At 47.8% G+C, this 19,961-nt stretch overlaps 1 protein-coding gene across 2 annotated transcripts; it reads left to right on the top strand.

The window, feature by feature from the left end:
* Nucleotides 1-4,973: 4,973 nt before the first annotated feature.
* LOC126075462 (keratin, type II cytoskeletal 72-like) lies at nucleotides 4,974-17,161 on the top strand. 2 transcript variants are annotated; one of them, XM_049883217.1, is made up of 9 exons: nucleotides 4,974-5,426; nucleotides 6,966-7,180; nucleotides 10,523-10,583; nucleotides 11,017-11,112; nucleotides 11,907-12,071; nucleotides 12,680-12,805; nucleotides 15,469-15,689; nucleotides 16,308-16,342; nucleotides 16,971-17,161. In XM_049883217.1, exons 1-9 carry the CDS (start codon nucleotides 4,974-4,976, stop codon nucleotides 17,159-17,161), a joined length of 1,563 nt encoding a protein of 520 aa, XP_049739174.1. The 2 variants fall into 2 exon arrangements, with proteins under 2 accessions (XP_049739174.1, XP_049739175.1); XM_049883218.1 differs by lacking the exon at nucleotides 12,680-12,805.
* Nucleotides 17,162-19,961: the final 2,800 nt, after the last annotated feature.

Genomic DNA, 19,961 nt, shown 5'->3' with positions numbered 1-19,961 from the left:
TTCGCACATCCAGAAGGCATCACCTAAGACAATGTTCAATGTACACAAAAATGAGGCTCCCACTCAGGATTTTCTAGTTTTATGCATTTCAAAAGGCTCCCACCTCAAGGCTAAATGCATTAAAATCAGGCTACCCCCTTTCCAAAGAACTTCAGTGGCATAAAAAGTGGGTTGGGTACCGTATGTCCCACACGTCTTGAAAGGGTTTAATGGAGACACAGCTATAAAAGACGTACCTGCAACATGGTGGGGTATTGGCAACAAAATAAGTATACGCAAGATACAGAGGCAGTACAAATGTGAGTGAGGAATTTCAGGGAGGCATACATGCAGAGCTTTAAAGGATGGATAGGAGTTTACTATGTGGATGAGAAGAGGGAGTAGGCATTGTAGACTGAGGGACTAGAATGGTAAGAATGGGTAGTTTTTGCTGGAGCATGAAGTATAAGGCTGAAGGAAGTTCAGCAGATGGAGAGGGAGGCTACAGTGATACCTGAAGCTGGGGAAGGAGGCAGCAGCCAGATCAGAGAGGCCCTTTCATGTCTGTTAAGCAGCTGAGATTGTATCCCGTAGATTATGGTGGGTGGGGGAGTAGTTCAAAATAGGTGAGAAAGGTGGTCAAATTTGAGTTTTGTGTGTAGACCTTTCTCAGAGAAATATGGAAAATGGGTTGGAGATGGGCCAGACTGGAAGCTGGGAGAGCAGTTAGGAGGCTATATCAGTGGGCTGGGACAGGTATGACAAAGGCCTGATGGGGGCAGTGGCAAAGGGATGGAGAGGAAGGACAGAGTTCATGAGACCTCTGAGGGGGTAAATCGGTAAGAAGCAATGACTGGTTGGATGTTGGGGCGGCAGGGTAAGTAAGGGAGAACCCTAGGATGACTCCCAGGCCTCTGATTTCTCTGAGCATAAGTGGTAGTACCACCCTGTGGAAAAGGGGTTCCAGGAGAAGTACAGATCTTGCTGGTTGAAGGTGAGGGCAGTTGGCTGAAGGAGTAGATCTGGGAGTCCTTAACATGGTCTTAAAACAATAGGCAAGTGGATGAGATAATGTAGGGAGAAGATGTGCATTGAAAAGGGAGACAGGAAGAGGGCAGAATCCCTGGAGGAAGTAGAGGAAGAGGGTCTAGGAAGAAGATTGGGGTGGAATAACCAAAGAGGCAAGGGAGAAAGAATTTGAAAGAGGAAGAATTGGGCAACACAGTCAGTAAGGCCAAGTCAGACAAGAATTGAAATGGTATTCATTGAACTTGGCTATTAAGGCGAGATTAGTGACTTTAATGAGAGCAGTTTCAGGGGAGAGATTTTGGGGGTGAGAAAGGAAGCAGAGAAGGTCTAATAGAGATCAGAAGACTGATGAGCATGAACTTGGGATAAAGAACATTGACTATTAAAGGATATTTCTACCATCTAACTTTCATGCTTGGATTCAGATAATTAACACTGGCTGCCTTCAACAGGCAATCCCTGAAATCTCAGTGGCTTAACACAGCCTCTGAGTTTATTGTTTATTCACAGTCCATTGCAGACTGGGAAAGCTTGTCTAAGTGATTTCTCCAATGGGAGTGCTGGGGATCTGGGTTTCTTCTGTCTTGTAGCTTCACCAAATGGAACGCCTGGGCTTCAAAGTTATTGAGACACCCTGATACTATGGGCCCTGGATACCCTGCTAACTCAGAACTGAAGCCACTCTGAAGCCCACCTTTAAGCCAGAGATTAGACAGGCCCATAACACAAACAGTAACGCACGAGGGATGTGCTTCTGAGTTAAATCAAGTATACAAGACCAAACGGGCAACATCTGTCCAAAAGTAAAGAGGAAAAGGCAGAAACGGACAGGAAAACTGGAGAAATGGACATGGGGAACCCAGAGTGTACAGGAAAAGGGAGAGGGTGTTGACACATTGTGGGGTGATTGCAACCAATGTCACAAAACAATTTGTGCATAAATTTTTGCATGAGAAACTAATTTACACTGTGAACTTTCATCTAAAGCACTATAAAATAAACAAAACAAAAAACCCAAAGTCATCGAGATAGCGGAAAGGAGAGGAGGAGGAGGCACACTGGCACACATTTCACTGCCACTCACATTTCATTAGCCAACACTAGTTACATGGCCCCAAACCCCTACCAAATCACAAGGGAGGCTGGGAAATGAGGAGGAGAATGTGGATATTTTGTGAATACTCCTAGTCTCTGGCACAATCTTCTGGCCACTAGGCTGAAAATTTTTTCTCCCTTGAGCATGCTGGAACTATTCTTGAAAGCCCGTACAATAGAACCCTGGGCACACTGCCATAAATTAGGTCATGTTGCATATTACATTTACTACATTTAGATTTTCTTTATGTGTTTGGGAGACATTGTAAGACTGCTTACATTTTGGAAATTTAAGTGGTGAAGTGAAGATAACTTTGTTCAGTGTTTCTTCAAGTGTATTCCTTGAAACCCTGGCTCCCATAAGACATTTGACTAAAGAGAGGGTGGTCTTTTTTAAAACAAACTTTGGAGCAGCAGAAAGCACTAAGCTTATTAATAAATCTAAGAAGTCCTGCTATAAGATACCTTATTGTCCTTATTACCCAGCATAGGCTCCCTCTTCTGCCCCCTCTTTTCTCCACACGAGTCCCGTTAATTTCCCGAGAGCTAGTATTCTAGACATACGTGTCTGGGCAAAAGAGACCCATTTTAATCAGCAACACATTTGCAAATCCCTGTTTGGGGTGTTTCTTCTGCCAGTGGCCAGTCCCAACCGTTCTATGTTGCTGTGCTCTGGTTTCAAAGGGTGATGTTTCTGGCCTTTCTACCAATCCAAGGGTTGCTGTAGCCCGAGAAATAATGGCAGTGGTGGCCAGCAGGGCCTGAGGTGACACAGTAAACTGCTGTCAGAGAAGCCCTCCTCCCAAGCTACAGACATATCTTTTTATCTTCCCACGTCTCCCACACACCTGATGCCTCTGAAACCTGGTGTGTCACTTCTTTCTCATCATAATCTGTAAGAAAGGAGGTCCTGGAGGATGAGGGATTCCTGGTTCATCCAGCCAGTCATCCCCTCACAGGAAGATCAGAAAAGGTCAGCTCACTGTCCTGACCCCAGGCAGAAGTGCCCCGGTCCCAGAGGGATGAGTGTCTTAGAAAGTTCCCAGAAAAAGGTGATTCCAAAATTCTCTTTGTAAGCCAATCCTATGTAAGTTTCTCCTCTTTCCATTAAACCCTTTTCTTCGTTTTCTATTCTCAATAACCAGAATTAATAAACTTTCCTGTGCTTTTGCAAAAACACTGTCTAGAACCATGGGGTGGAAGAAGTTTCATGAAATAATGAAAAGCATAACCTTGAGCTTCTTAAAGGGGCTGCTGGTCACCCAGCCACACTAACACTGCCCTCCCCTCTCCAGAGGGACTGGACTACAGCCCCTCCTCTCAGATAGAACCTACCCGTGACACGCTAGGCTCCTCTATCTGCTCATCTGTGGCCGGCGCCATCTCTACCACTCACCAATGCCCCCACAACTTTGTCCCCATGGGATAAACACCTTGGCTGTTATTAGGCCCTGTGATTGGCTCTGTGGAAGCTTTGTCATTCAATAGTCCCCAGGCCCTACAGGAAGCTCAGGCTCCAGGGTATGACTGAGGACACAGGCTTGTCCTAAGCACCAGTCTGTGTCACCTGCATCCTGAATGTCCCTCATGCCAGGGCCTGGGCTGAGCCCTGGGGGTGTAGGGGAGGGAGGGGTAAAGCCAAGGGACCTGTCAACCTGATGGGGTAAATGAGACACACACCCAGGACAGATAGACTGAGAAATCAGTGTGATCAAATAGAACTCAGCCTGGGTGCCAGGAAGGCAGTCTAGGAAAGGCTGTTTCTAAGAGAAGACCTGAAAGCAGCTAAAGTTGGAGAGTAGAAAATTAGGTTAGACCAAAGAAAGATACTCCTGGGTGCATATGGAATGAAGTTCTAGAATTTAGTTCTTGGTTTCAGGTCTGAGTAGACTTCCTCGGCCTTTCTTGTCCTATTAACATTCCAGTCCTGAATCAGCAATGCCAGGCAGCAAGTGTCCGGATCAGAGGTTCCTTGGATTGGATGAATGAGCCTCTTTACTACTAAAAGAAGAAAACAAAAACTTTCAAGAAAGACCATCTTCCAAACCACGCCCTAAGCCTTCTTGAACCCCCTACCCAGGCCTTCTTCTTCCCTCCTTTCCAGCTAATATCTCCCCACTCTTATTCCAGAAATGCTTTTCTGGAGGAACCTTTTTGCTCGGGCCAAAGTCTCTTGCTAGCACTTATGACCAGAGCTCTCATGGACCACAAATCTCACCTGGGTTCACTGTGTCCTGCCTCCGCCAACAGATGAGAGGTCCCTGCCAGTGCGGCAGAATGCTCCTCCCTGGAACTTCGCTGTCAGCACTCTGGACAGAGCTGACCCCTTCAGAAGTCTAGGGAAGCAGGAGGGGACAGGCTAAGGATGATTCCCTGGAACATACCTGACCCTGTTCATGCCCTTCTGGGGCAGAATCAGTCTGGACATTTGTTTCCTCTCTACCCTAAACACACACAACCTGAGAGGGCCAGACCCACTGGAAGCTCCTGCCAGAGATTTTAACAGTGATAACCCCAGTAATTGGAGGGCAGCGCAGGTGATAAGGTAGCCAAATTATTATAATACAGGATGGAAGCAGCACAAATGCAGGGTTCTGGGCCATTTTATAGAGGATTCATGGGGAGTTCAGGGTGGAAGAGACAAACATCTCTGAGAAAATAAAAAAGGGGGTGGTAATTTCCGAAATGAAGAACCAAGAGGCCCGCGTGACCTAAAAGATGTGGCCGAACTACAAATTAGGCTGACTGCAGCCGGCCCAACCCAGCACTTGAGCTATTTAAGGGACAAGCGGGAGCTGAGTGTTCAACCGCTCCTCTGCGCAACCAGCTCCTCGCCCCCTGCACCGCCCCCTAGCGCCCTCCGTGCAACCATGAGCCGCCAGTTTAACTTCTACTCCGGCGGGGAGCACCTGGGCTTCAGCGGCTGCTCAGCTGTTATCTCGGGCCGGGTCCGCAGCAGCTCAGCCTCGTTCAGGGCCGGCGTCAAGGGCTCGGCCGCCTTTGGCAGCAAGAGCCTCTTCAGCTTGGGAGGCAGCCGGCGCATCTCCATCAGCGGCCGGGGCGGCGGCTACACGCTGGCTCAGGGCGCAGGCGGCTGTAGGGGCCGCGTGGGCGGCTTCGTGGGCACGGTCTTTGGCAGGGCGGGGCTGGGGCCGGTAAGTCTGTCCGTATACCCACCTGGGGGCATCCCTCAGGTCACTGTCAACAAGAGCCTCCTGGCCCGCCTCAGCGTGGAGCTGGACCCTGAGATCCAGAAAGTGCATGCTCAGGAGCGGGAGCAGATCAAGGCACTGAACAACAAGTTTGCCTCCTTCATCGACAAGGTGAGTCCTGGAGCATCTGCCTGTCCCGACACTGGTGCCCCAGTGGTGCCCAGCTCTGTCACTGATGAGTGGTGTGAGAAATTGGGGGAAGTATTTAACCGATTTTTTTAAGCGTCTCTTTCCTCATCTGTAAAATGGGCACAATAATGTTTCTTACCACAGAGGACTGTAATGAGGCTTAAGCGGGACATTTACAAAGTACTTAAAACAGTGCCTGGCACGCACGCCCAATAAACAGGAGTGCCATTCATTCCTTGTCCAGACCCTGGGTGGGGAAGGATGCTCTAGGGGCAGGAGCCCAGTGGAATGGGCCCTCTGAAGGCTCCTGATATCAGACAAGTGTTGGGACACACATCCAGAACAGGGTCACTAGTGGGCCACAGGTCAAGGAGCATCACGAGAACGTGATACTCTGCAAATGGGGAAGGGCTTGGAAGGAAGGAAGCAGGGTAAGGATGTAAGTCAGGAAGTTTTCTGGAGGAGATAAGAGAAAGGGCCAGAAAAGGAAAGATGGGACTGAGAGAAGATTCGAAAGGAGAGCATGTCAAGCAACCCATATGTGTTGGGGGGATGCTGAGAAATTGGGGTAATAGGGCGGATGTCTCTGGAAGATTTGGAGACAATGACCCAGTGAATGCCCACATCCAGCCTAATTTTACCCTTATCTCCCTCTGGGTAGAAGGTCTGGATCAGGACTGACAGGGGACATAATAGCAACGACTTATATTTATGGAGAATCAGTGCCTGGTACTGTCCCAAGTGGTTCTCATTCTCAATGCACAACCATGATTCTAGTATTATTCTGCCTTGCAGATGGGAAAAGTGAGACATAGGGAGGCTAGAAGTGTGCTCACATTAATAGAGCAGTCAGCGATAGAGTGGTCTGTGTCCCTCACCACGAGACTAGGGAGGAAAAAGTAATGTGGTTGGAGGGGAAAGGGAGTGGTGGGAGGAACATCACCATGATCCCAGAGGAAGAGATCATTTTCTCCCTCTTACTAAGTCAGCCTGTCCCCAGCATGTTCCCTTCTCTCCCTCAAGCTAAAGAAATAGGTGAGAAGAGGACAGCTGTGAGTGGAAGACAGCCTGAAGTTCATGAGTCCAAAATGTGAAATCTTTAGTCAAGTATGAAGGAACTATGTAAAGATATGGTAACCTGCTTTGAAAAATAAACAAACCAAGAACAATGGAGACACACATAAGAAAGAACACCCTAATCACAAGAGCAAATTTCTAAGGCTATTCCCCAGTCACTGTTTCTCCCCTGCTTCCCATTTACTTTTACTCAGAAATTGCCAGCATTTATAGCAAAAGAATCTACCTCAATCATCCTGGTTTCTTTTTCTTATTTCTTACCTTGGAGACCCAGATGGGCAGGTCCACCTGTCCGAAGGTACCCTCTGATGAGCCTTGGCTCCTTCTTGCCCCGCCTCTCCTTCCCTACCCCCAGGATGACTGCCTCTAGTTTACGGTCCTCCCCCTACTCTTGTGAGGCAGACAGGATGGGGATTCTGGGCCATGACCACCTTTGGGTTCCAGGTGCGGTTCCTGGAGCAACAGAACAAAGTGTTGGAGACCAAGTGGAACCTGCTGCAGCAGCTGGACCTGAACAACTACAGGAAGAACCTGGAGCCTGTTTATGAGGACTACATCAACAACTTGCGGAAGCAGCTAGAGACACAATCAAGAGACAGGGTGAGGCTGGACTCGGAGCTGAGAAACATGCAGGATTTGGTGGAAGACTACAAGAAGAGGTGGGTGGAGAGGCAGAGAATATTCCCCTGGAGAGTCTTGACTACAGATGAGGTTTTCATTAGGTTCCAGCATTTTTGCCTCATTAGAACTTTTACTGATACCATTGCTATTTCCTTTCTCATAGGGGAGGGAGGGAGATCCAGATAGAACGGGACTTAAAAAGAAGATAAATGTACATGAAATGGTACTCTGAATTGCTTAAGAAGTGATGTGCTCAATTTCAAGCACTGAAAGAGAATGATCTCAAAACCAGAAGGACAATCCAGATGGCTTTGTAGCTCCTCTTGAGTGAGGTTTGCCATGGCAGTTCTCAGAATGAAACACCCCACCAATCCCAGAACAAATCTTAAATCCAAGCAAAAATGAGTTTTTAAAAATTATTTCATGTTGAGGCATTATCTGTGCTGTGGAATCCCACTGCTAAAGAGAATAATTGAGAATGTATTTGGAACCAGAGATGGTTTCTTTTCTGACATGAGCCAAGGATAAGAGAGTGATCAATCTAGGCTCAGTGAGACTGGGTCTTTTGGAAGCTTGCTTCGAGGTGCCAGGATTTCTAGGGATTAGTGGCTTCTTCCACAACTCAAGGAGGGTGGAGATGATAGGAATTGGGCTCTTTCTCCTGTCCCATGCTCAATTTGTGTGTGCATAACTATTCTGCCAGTTCCCCCAAAGCAGAGCCCACTCTGTCCTGAGTCCTGCATGGAGATCATGAGGAAGGAGGCGACATGGTTACTGCCCTCAGAGACCACCCAGAAACTGGGGACACTTTCTGATAGCCACCAATAAATGGAAATGAGTATAGTGTGAACTGAGATGGAGTGGAATTAGGAAGGGAAGTGGAGATTTGTGCGGAATCTGGAAAGAAGGGGAGGCCGCCAGGCACAGCTCAGGTCAGAGGCATTCAGGGCCATCCTGCCTCTGGGCCTTTTGGAGGGGAAAGGCCAGGTGTTCCAGAGTTGCCACTCACTACCTGGCAACTGTTTTACAATGTTTATTGTTTATTTTTTCCTCCCTGAGTTCCGTGAGGTCAGGCGTATTTGTTGGTTTTGCTCAGTGGTTTATCCCAAGTGCCTACAAAGTGCCCCACACTCAACAAGTGTCTCTTAGATGAATGATTACATGTCACAGAAGGACTTACTGGAGATCATTTTGAACAATTGTTCAGCAACAACTCAGATCATTCTTTCTTTTGGTTGAAAACCACCTGACTTGCAAAAAGCGTTTGTTTCCTAGTCAATAAATTCATTTTCTTTCCCAATTTCTAGGAATTTTTTCAAAATACCCTCACCAAAACTGATAAATAACCATTGCTTATATTATTTAATCTGCCTTTTAGAGACATCATGCTTAATCCAATAGAACAGAAAGGACTGGGAAAATAAAAACATTGTTAGTATTCAATACATTTTTGCCATTCCTTTATAATATGCTTTTATCCCGTGCTTCTATATATGTACACAGACACACACACACACAACTTTGGAGCTGCAGATTTAGCTCATTCAATTTATGGAAAATATCTGTCATCTAACTTAATTGGCTAATCCAGTCTTCATTGTCAAGCTAGAGAAATAAGACTTACTTTCTGTTGGAAAAAAGCCTGACTTCGTTTCTAAATTCAAATAAAAATGCAAAAGGCATTTTGGGGACTATTCTAAAAACCACTCAGCAATGAACTAAGGAATACATCTTGTACAATAAGTTATTAAAAACATTCAAGACTAAAATGATGTAGATTTAGTATAATTTCTACATCTATTTATGTTACAAAACAAGATAAATGTATTCTTAATTATGCATTGTAATATATTTTAAAAATTACTTATTTAAAAGTCAATAACATGGTAAAATATATTTTTTAAAAAATGTGTACATATGTACTGAACTCTGGCATTTGGTTTCTAGAAGTAAATAATAAGTAAATAATGAAAAAATTAGATTAATGCCATTAATTTTGATGGGCAGCATGATCAAACTTTTCCTATGTATTGTATGAAATAAAGACATAAACTGCTAAAAGCTAATTGGTCTGGCTGCTAGCATATACCTTCATTTTTATTGATAGGAGATGAGCAATATTAAACGTTTACTGAGACAATAGGGGAACCCTGATGGCAGAGTGGTTAAGCTCTTGGTTGGTAACCAAAAGGTCGGCAGTTTGAATCTACCAGCTGCTCTTTGGAAACCCAATGGGGGTAGTTCTGTCCTGTCCTCTATAGGGTCACTATGAGTCAGAAATTGACTCGATGGCAATGGGTTTGATTTTTTGGTTTTAAGACGAGGTAAGAATGAACTGTAATAGAAACGGTAGGTTTTATCCAGTGTAACTAGCAAATTTAGCAGTCTCAGAAATCGTTTCAGCTGCATTTAAAGAACCCACCTCACTAACCTGTACTTCTTCAGCCAATCAGCAGTGCTTCTTTTGCAGTCAGTGGGGTGACATGGGAATGAAGGAAGAACTGAAAAGAATTGTTTATGTTTAAATATATGAAAAAAGCCATTTTCTGGCATTAAGTATTTCTTACCAGCGGTCTATTTGGTTTGCTGTCACAAGTGTCCTGTAATACATTCTTTGATAGTAGCAGGGGATGGAAGAAATGAGTTCTTTAAACGAAATAATCGGTAATCTTACCTCCTTAGTCTGCAATGTATCTGAATTAAGAACATTTCAGCCCCATCTAAACACCCTCTTTCTAAGGCCTTGCTTCACCTAGAACAGAAATATGTATAAGAAATAGGGGAGAAAAATCTAGGTGACATTGGCCTTGGCGCTGATTTTTTAGATATAACACCAAAAGCGCAATCCATGAAAGAAAAAAAAAATCGATAAATTGGACTTCATTAAAATGAAAAACTTTTGGTCTGTGAGAGAAATAGGTATACACACAGCCCAAAGGTGGGGCTATGATGTCTTGATCAGCCAAGAAAGGAATGGTGTTTAGTTGATGCCTGGGAAGCTTTGCACCCTGGGCCAATGCACCTGACTAAAGTGCCAGATGGTGGAGAGCAGCAGCTTTCTGTTGTAGCCATAAAAAAAAAAAAAAGGAAAATTGTGAAAAGGGAAGCCACAGGGACATAGAGCCTGCTTGACCCCTTAACTGCAGGTGCATTCTCAGGCAGGCGCATTTTAGGGAAGACTGCAGATGTACTGAGGAGCTGGAAATTAATTCCTTTAAAATTTCCCTTGTTCTGTGTACCCTAGGGATGCATGGACCCTCAGTTTGAAGACAGCCACCCCACAGCTCTTGGCACAGAAGTGAACACTAACTGATAGCGAGCATTTGAAGAAATGAATTATCCCAACAGTAATGCTGTTTCCTCTCTCTTTCCCCATGTAGGTACGAGGTGGAGATTAATAGACGCACAGCTGCTGAAAACGAGTTTGTGGTGCTCAAGAAGGTAAGAAGGGAGCAGGAAGGGCCAAAAAAAGCCCAGAGGGCTTCCTGAGAAGACTGGATGGTGATGGTTGTAGGATGACAAAGGGGACGCTGGGGATCACTCAGTCCCTGGGGCAAGGGTGACTGGGGTTCACACTTCCCAGCTACCCCTCCAAGTCCTTGGCTGGGATGCCTACTGCTCCCAGCATCTCCAGCTTAAAATTCAGCTAGTTTTCCACATTGCTGGTGCAGCCATGTGCGCCAAACATGTTAGCTCATTAGTTGGTTCGTCTCTTGGGGACTGGGCCCTCCCCTGTGAAGCACGGGGTGGAGGGATGGAGAAGGCTGTTTACACATGGCTGTCACTAGAGAACCCAAGGCTCCTCATGGCAGGGAGGAGGGGAAAGGTGGGCAGTTGGCCCCTCACAGAGTGCCCAACTGTCATGTGTCTCCAGGATGTGGATGCCATCTACACGACAAAGGCTGAGCTCCAAGCCAAAGTAGACTCCTTGACAGACGAGATCAAATTCTTCAAGTGCCTCTACGAAGGGGTAAGGACTTCGCTGGCATCTCTTTTGTGGTCTGCTCCTCTTACAAGTGGCTCTGGTCCTTGCCTGCATCCTGGATGATTGTGTGGGCCCAGGCTTGGGAGGGAGAAACCATTCAACTCAGTGCAGTTGACAAGCACCAGGGACTATTATGTGGTGAGCATTTAGCTAGGGTTTTGCGGAGACCGTGATGGACAAGAAATGATTGCTGTCCTCAAGGAGGTGACAGTCTGGTAGGGAAAACAACATGTTGATGAGTTTTGAGAGAACCAAGGAAGGCATGGTGAATTCTGCCTGAGGTATCAGGAAAGGTTCCTGGAGAAAGATCAGAAAGATTTCAGTGGGTGCAGGGAAGGGCATGGCATTCCTGGCTGAAGGAGCAGTACAGGTGCAGACTCAGAAGCCTGAGAGGTGCAAGGGCATCAGGGGTGTGGCAGGATGCAGAGGCCTGGAGAGGGGAAGGTCACTGGGACTCCCTAGAGAGCTCAGAGTGCCACAGGGAGTTCAGACTTAATTCTATGGCTGGAGAGGAGTCATTGTGGGTTTTTGAGGAAGAGAGTGTGGAATGAGGGTAAGAGAAATCCTTAGTGCATGATGGAGAGGCAAGACCTACCATTTGGAGCTGAAAATCCAAGGCCTTCATTCTCACAGGCATGGCAGGCTACTACTGAAGGTAGGGTTCAAACACTGAAGAAGAGCAGAAAGTGGCAGTGAGGAATTTGTCCGAGGGAGGGTCAGGGGAGGTGGCCCTTCCTGGGGAATTTCTAACTGGACCCCCTTTTCCCACTGTCCCCCAGGAGATTGCTCAGATCCAGTGCCATACCAGTGACACGTCTGTCATTCTTTCCATGGACAACAATCGTGAGCTGGACCTGGACAGCATCATTGACGAGGTCCGTGCCCAGTATGAGGACATCGCCCTGAAGAGCAAGGCCGAGGCCGAGGCCCTGTACCAGAGCAAGGTGAGAGCTGAGTGCACCATGATCACAGCTGCTGCCCTCTCATTATGCGTGTGTGTGCACATGTGTGTCTGTGTGTGCATGCATGTTTATCTGGGCTCAACAGAGACCTCCTTTGTCTTGATGCTGAGCTTTGTTGCCTGCACAAGCCCAGAGAGCTCAGTCACAGTCTCTACATGTGCTGGTGACATACATGGGGCTTAGCTTTTCCCCTGCCATGGTCCTTGGCTGACAGCTGAGTTCACACCAGCCACAGCCCTGGTGAGACTCTGACACAGTGTCTCTGGGTAAGCCATGTATCTCTATTTTTCTTCTTATTTCCAGCTTTGGCAAAATGCAGACAGGAAATTCAAACTCCACAGAGGTTCTCATGTTTGAGATCTCAAGGATCCTATTGACCTGGAGCAGGGCCTTCCTGCCCAGAAGGAAATGAGGGTGTTCCTTTCCTCTTCCTTCTTCCCATCACTTTCCCCCTCCTTCCTTCCCTCCTCACTTGTGCCTACACTGTTTAGACATTGAGAATGGCATGTGGTCACCCTCCTCTACCACCATGCTAACCACTCTTAAGCAGGGTGAATTCTCAGCTGTCTTCTCTTGTCACCCAACCCCAGATCCAGGAGCTCCAGGTGACAGCAGGCCAGCATGGTGATGACCTGAAACTCACCAAGACTGAGATCTCAGAGCTCAGTCGGCTGATCCAGAGGATCCGCTCAGAGATTGGGAATGTGAAGAAGCAGGTGGGTCTCTGAAATGGGTCCGCTAACAAGAATATGCAAGAAGGATAAGACACAGCCCCTGCTTAAGGAGTTTGCAGTCCATCCAGAGAGCACAGTCAACACACATATGAAATGATAAGGCATCCCACACCCTGTGTGGCCACTCTGTAAATGCTGGGGGAGTTCAGAGACGTGGGAGGTGGATGAGGTCCAGAAGGAAGCTTTCTGCAGGAGGTGATTACCTTGGGCTGGGGGGCAGAGAGGAGAGGAGGAGGTGTTCAGGGAAGGGGCCAGGTGAAGCCTGGATCAGAGGTGGGGATGTACATTACAAATGTAGGGAGGAAGTGCACCTTCCTGGTACAGAATGTTCACAGTGGGGATGGGCCTGGCAAGTAGAGGATCCACTGGGTAGGAATGGGCGGTTTATGAGCAGCCATCGAAGCCAGGCCGGGGAGGTTAGACTTGAAGTAGAAGTAAAAGGGAGCTATTTGTAGGTTTCACATGATGAACTGTGGCCAGCAGTGGATTTTAGAAGAGTGGAGAAGGAAGTGCCTCCCACCCTAGCCTCAGGGCTCTGCCACAGGCCTAGCCTTCCCCGAGGTTGTGGCTGCGGCATACACTGAGGTGTCCCTTTCTGGGCATTATTGGGGCCACACCTGTGGTTCCTGATAAATGTGGAAGGTGTCTCTTACCTTCTGGTAAATATGGTTTCTTAGCATGGTGGAAGCAGGCAAACCGATGAGTTCCCCAAAGTTTGTGGGAGTCAGTGCGAGGATTTAAGGCTCAGTTTTCTAGGTAAGTCAAGTCGCCCCATCTCCTTGCCCTCCCTTTCACTGTCCCCCTCCCCCAGGCCTGCACACATACAAGAGGGGAAGGGAAAGAGGGGAGGAGGGTCTCCTCTGTGCGCTGAGCTCATGGCAGTGAACGAAGGAAGACCAGTGTTAACTAACAGCCTATAGTGGGTTCTTTTTGTTTTAAATCAAGATGTGCATAAATACAGGAAAAGTGCAAAGGTGTTTGAAGCTACGCTTAGAGGTTGATTACAGTGTTTAACTGATAAAACACTGCAAGTTCATGCTTGGGTGAGCTTATTACCAGAAAGAGACTTTTTAAAGTGATCAGAATGACACTGCGCCATGGAGGTCAGGGAAGACGTCCTCCAAGGGGAACAAGTGGGGGTCACACGCAAGGTTTGGCTTCCATTGTGGTTCTTCTTGAAGGCCCTCAGCCAAGGTCCTTTTCTGCCCTCCTGGCCCCTTCCAGAAAAGAAGTAGCCCACAGTTTTACCTGCAGAGTCTTTTGACATGTGTTGACCCCAGAATCCCTTTGAATATTTGTCTCAGAGGAGGCCAGAATTTCACCTCCTCTCAACTTGGACCACATTCATAAGAGCCAGGCTTTGGAGCCACAGCTTACCCCAATCTGGGTCAGTGAACAAAAGCAGAGGACAGTTTGAATGAATTCAAATCACAGTGTTTGTTTCTACCCCCCCCCCGCCCGATGAATACATGGCCACAGACCCAAGAATGCGATACAGTTTTCCATGACTGAGCAACTGGGCCTTTGGTGACTCCTCTGAGGCTGTGGGGCGCTCATCCAAAATGTAGCGGTGCTTGTGCTGTTGGGAGGGTGGTGCCAGCTCGACAACAGTCTAGAATCCCATCTGGCCTCAGTTCCAGCTGTTCTGCTTGGGATAACGCAGACTTGACAACCCAGGAAGGAGATGTCCCAGAAAGAGAATCCAAGTGCTTAACCAAAAACCACCACGTCGCATCAAGTCGGTTCTGACTCTTGGTGACCCCGCGTGTTACAGAGTAGACCTGCTTCATGGGGTTTGCTCGGCTGTAATCTTTACGGACTCAGATTGCTAGGACTTTCTTTTGCTGTGCCACCGGGTGGGCTTGAATTGCAACCTTTAGGGTTAGCAGCTGAGTGCAAACCGTTTGTGCCACCAATCCCCCAGGACCTTGGCTGGGAGACCAGAACATACACCCAAGACTCAAAGGCTTAGAAAGCCCACCTGGAAGCTTTCTCTTAAACGCAAGCGCAGAGCCCCTTCTGCAGTTTTCTCTAGCAAGTTATGTGTTTCCACTTCATAGCAGGTGTTTGTAAAATTGTAAAACCTGTTAGTTATGCAAAAGTATCTTTTAAGCCTGTTGCCTTTTAGCCTGACCCTCTGGGGAATTCTGAAAGCCACATTCCAAGTGTGGCGGGTTTATTATTAATATAGTAATATTATATTAATTGAAACTTTATGAGTCCCAATTTTTTTCACAATTTACAGGATCTCCCAAGACAACCTTCACGTTCTGGGACTGAATCAAGTCCAGCCACCCAGGGATTTTTTTTTTTATCAGGATTGACCTTAGAATCTTACAGCCAGTTTTACAGACCAGGAGGGAGAGGGCATGGGTCACATGCCAGGTACCCCCTTCTCAGTGCCCTTCCCCTCCTCTCTCCCATGGTGAGGGCTCTTCACCTTCAGATGCTGAGGGCTGAGCTCAGAAGAAGTGCACCTGGAGTCAGGGGGAAGGACAGATTAACCTCTGGCGATTTACAAAATTAGATAAATCAGGAGGGCCTCAAAGAATTTACTTCAGTCAGATCCAAGGGAGAGGAGGTTGCGTGAGCAGGATCTCAGAACTGGGATCTGACTCAAAGGGCTGAATCTGTTTGCCCCTCAGTGTGCCAACTTGGAGATGGCCATCACTGATGCTGAGCAGCGGGGGGACTGTGCCCTGAAGGACGCCCAGGCCAAGCTGGATGAGCTGGAGGCTGCCCTGCATCAGGCCAAGGAGGAGCTGGCCCGGATGCTCCGTGAGTACCAGGAGCTGATGAGCATGAAGCTGGCCCTGGACATGGAGATCGCCACCTACCACAAGCTGCTAGAGGGCGAGGAGAGCCGGTGAGAGGCCAGATATCTTTTGCCTGGAGCAGTTATCACTTTAGCAGGAAGATGGAAGGCAAACTGTTTCTGTTCTGCTCCATTGGGGAAAAAGCATCTAGAGAATGGGCTTGCCATGAAGTAGGAAAGGCCAAAGTTAGTAAGAAGGACTAGGTTGTAAAAATATCAAAGAGGTGGTGAGAGAGATAGTATTAGCATCATCAGTGTTTGAGATACAGAGCACCCCTGGTCCTTCATGAAGCATTCTTTCTGGTGGGTGGGGAAGGGGCAAGATGGCCTCCAAGAGTCATCCAGATTCAGTTTCTCTGACAAAGTCTGGGACCCAGAGAGGTGGTGAGCTCGCTTCTTGTAATTGTCTAAGACCAATGGTCTAGCTAGAGGGAAGCAGAGGCACAATTACCCCACACAGCAGATAATCCCAAAGCCACTCTGATGCAGGGCCGATACCTCTAGCAGGTTTACCATTCTAGTTCGACAGTTTCTGAGTGGTCTCACTGGGGCCTATGGAACGGAGTGGGGGCCAGCAATTCCGAGAGGAGAGGAGGCTAATTCTCAGAGATGACAGATGGGGTGACTGTTTATGGAGGATTTATCTATATTTTTCTTTCACCTTCTCAGGATGTCTGGTGAATATCCAAATTCCGTGAGCATCTGTAAGTACCTGTAGGACTTGGTCCTGCCTGTGGTCACCTTACCAGAAGTCTAAGTCTTTCCATGACATGAAAGAAAAGGCAGAATAACATAGACGGTTCAGGGGAGGCTTAGGGGCACAAAGAGGAAGCTGCAATAAGAGGGCTTGAGGGGAGCCCAAAAGGCCAAAAGACAAAAGAAGAGCTGAAACAACCTCCTCCAGATTTGAAAACTAGAAAGAGTGTAGGTGAAGTGTTGTATTACTAGGAGGCAGGGATGCTCCCAGCTGCCCCTTCTCCAGCAACAGCATCAGCAGCATCAGAAGACCCCAATGACGTGCCTTTCTTCATTTGGTCCTACCCATGGGGAAGTTCACTGATAGAGCCCTGTCTGCTAATAGCTTGAAGTCTGGCATTGATAGATGGACATAGGCTGATAACAGAAAGGGCTAAGTACATGAAAAACGAAACCACATCAGGTCAGTGCTGATATAAATCTCCTAGTAAACTAAAAATACACAACAGAGAGCCCTGTCTCCACATGAGGCCACCACAGGGCAGAGAACTACGGAAGTGGTTGGGGTGCCCGGGAAGGGCTTTGAGGCAGGGTGCAGGGCTGACTGGGGCTGGGGTCTTCTCTCATCCACTTCAGCCGTCATCAGCAGCACCAACGCTGGGGCAGGTGGGGCGGGCTTCAGCCTGGGATTTGGCGCCTCGAGCAGTTACAGCTACAAACCTGCAGCCACCGATGTCAAAACCAAAGGCAGCTGTGGCAGCAAATTCAAGGATTCTCTTGCCAAAACCTCGGGCAGCAGCCGTGGAATGAAAAAGGCCTCCAGATGAAGGGCAGCAGAAAGCTCAGAACCCCTGCATCTCCCTGTCCTTCTGCGGGTTCCGTTTCCAGCCAGCAAATGTCTCCTCCTGTCACCACAGTCCCCATCCCATCCGCCTCCCCTCTGTCCCCAGCAGGGTGATGCTCTGATAGGGACAGTCCCGTCATGGGCTCTCTTGGCGACCACTCCTCCTTAGTCCCCTTCACTGGGTTACTGCTCCAAGATGCAGAGAGAACACACATACCCAGTTGCCAGCTCTTCTGCCCGCCTGTCTTTCTTGGGCCTTTGCTGCAAGGGGCTTATTTTATCCTGTGATTTGGACCATGTCCAGTTCTCTGCTTCTCCCTCAATAAACAATCAATGCCATTTGGTTCTCCGGGTGGAATAATCCATTACCCAGGATGTTGACAGCTGCGTTGCCCTGCCTGACTTTTCCTGGTCTAACCTGTGCTGCCCTCAGGGTCCTGGCGGCTGGTTGCTGCTGTCTGGTTTTGGCGAGGCTGGCATTGGGTGACAGCTGATCTTAGTGAACAGCTGAGTTTTATTACTGATGCTGCTGCCAGGCAGGCTTAGGGCTTCCCATGCATGGTGTCACCTATCCCACACAATGGCCCTCTGAGATGGGCGTCATTATCCCATAATACAGAGGCTCCCAGGAGACACCTGGGCTGTCAGACATCAAAGCTTCGGTGTGGCTTCTAGCTCTGGTTCTCAAAAGCTCCTGCAGTTTACCACACCAACTGCCTGTTGTTGCTAGAGTGGTCCCTCTTTTTTATTTTTTTAATTTCTGCCAACCCACTCCCCAGTAGTCTGGTTCTGGCCAGGTGGGCACTGGGTGACAGCTGATCTTAGTCCTAGTCCCCTGCGACCACTGGCTTTCTTATTCTTCTAGTCAATGTCTTTTCTACCCTGAAGCTTGAGGCTTGTGTGTATATCAGTTTATAGCTGCATCTGTTATCTATTGTGTATATACAGTGGTCATTCACTGCACATGTTTTCAGTGAGCACAGACTGTGCCAGGCATCAGTCAGGCATTTGGGAGGCCAGAGGAAACAAAACAGGCTCAAACCCTATTCTCATAGAGCTTATACCCTACTGGGGAGAATGTAACAAAAAACAAACAAAGAAACATATAATACGATGTCAAGGAGTGATAACTGCTACCAATAAGGTGGAGTAAGAGGCCAGAGGGATACAAGGATGCTCTTACAGGTGCGTATTTTTCTGCAAGGGTGTTTGTTTTCTAAGGATTGGTTAGCACAGTGCATTTGAGCAAGACACAGTTGCAGGATTGGTAAGGGTATGGCCACTTACGAGTGTGAGCCTCATTTGGGAGTGGCATTCAGGGTGTCCGTGACCGCTTCTCCTTCCACAATATTCCCTGTCCTTAAACGCTAGCCTTTCTCCAAGTATGCCGTGAATTTTCACCCCCGTGCACTTAGCGAATCTCAGCTGTAGGTGCTCATTCTCCATGGATTGAAAGCCTGCTTATCCCTCACGGCGCAGCATTTCAGCCATGTTCGTGCTTTTCCTGGTCCCTCCTGAAAGTTATCAAACACTAAACGACAGGCAACATTTTAGCCACTCGCTCCGTTACCGTCCCTATCCATTTTATAAGGGAGCAAACTGAGGCCCAGATGGTTGTGATCTCCCCAAGTTGCAGTGCTGGTGAGTGGCAGGGTCGACACCCACAGCACCGTTCCCGAACCCATGTTACAGTTGGTGCGTTAGTTTCCTGGAGTCACGTCAGCAGCTCATATGTCTGTCCCCTCACCCCACACCTCCTGACCTCTTGTCTCAGGGTCCTCAGGTCTGGCTCACAGCAGGCACTCAATTCACATTTGCTGCAGGAATGCAGATGTGATATGCAAATGATTAAATACATTTGTGTTAATAAATTTTATCTACATTCACATTATGCAGTTTATATAATTTATTGTCTTAACAGGGACACTTTTATTCTGGAAAAATGTTAAACCAGATCCTAACACAACAAGCCAGAGCTGTCTCAGGCAAATGGTCCCCTAGGTCTAGCACATTGGCTGAGTCATCATACACCTGGCTTCGAATCCTGGCTCTTCCAATTTTTAGCCGTGGCCTAGTGCAAAAGAGCCCTGGGGGCACAGTGTGGTTAAGTGTTCAGCTGCTAACTGAAATGTTGGTGGCAGTCTGTTTCTGCAAAGACTACAGCCTTGGAAACCCTATGGGGCAGTTCTACTCTGTCCTATAGGGTTGCTATGAGTCGGAATCAACTAAGGCAGTGGGTTTGGTTTTGGTTTGGGTATATGGTAATAATATATTATCTGTTTGTGGGCTTTCTGGGAAACCCTGGTGGTGGTGGTGTGGTTAAGAGCTACAGCTGCTAACCAAAAGGTCGGCAGTTTGAATCCACCGGGTGCTCCTTGGAAACTCTATGGGGCAGTTCTACTCTGTCCCATAGGGTCACTATGAGTCAGAAACAACTAGATGGCAGTGGGTTTGGTTTTTTGGTTTGGTGGCCTTTCTGTTTGCCGGCTGGGCACTGGCTCATGACTGAAGGGCGTGGATTAGCAGCAGACTGAGCCCAGAGATCTGACCAAGTGGGCTACCTGAGGGGTGTAGGGCACAGGCTCTAGTCATTAATGCACGCTCCCATGCAGTCACCGGCTGCTAATTTCCAAGCAGGTAAAGAAGGCCTTCGTGTTTCTATTTTGGACACACACTGCCCTCTGCCATTGGTCCCGGGTACTGCACCTTCCATCTCTGTGCCTAGAGGAAAGTCGGCCCTACAACTGAGATAGGATGTGGGCAGATCTTGGACAGGCTCTGTG

Source organism: Elephas maximus, chromosome 4 (assembly GCF_024166365.1).
Source record: "Elephas maximus indicus isolate mEleMax1 chromosome 4, mEleMax1 primary haplotype, whole genome shotgun sequence".
NCBI classification, from domain to species: Eukaryota; Metazoa; Chordata; class Mammalia; order Proboscidea; family Elephantidae; genus Elephas; species Elephas maximus.
Note: the sequence above shows the minus strand (reverse complement) of the source record. Positions and strands in the feature narration are given on the sequence as shown.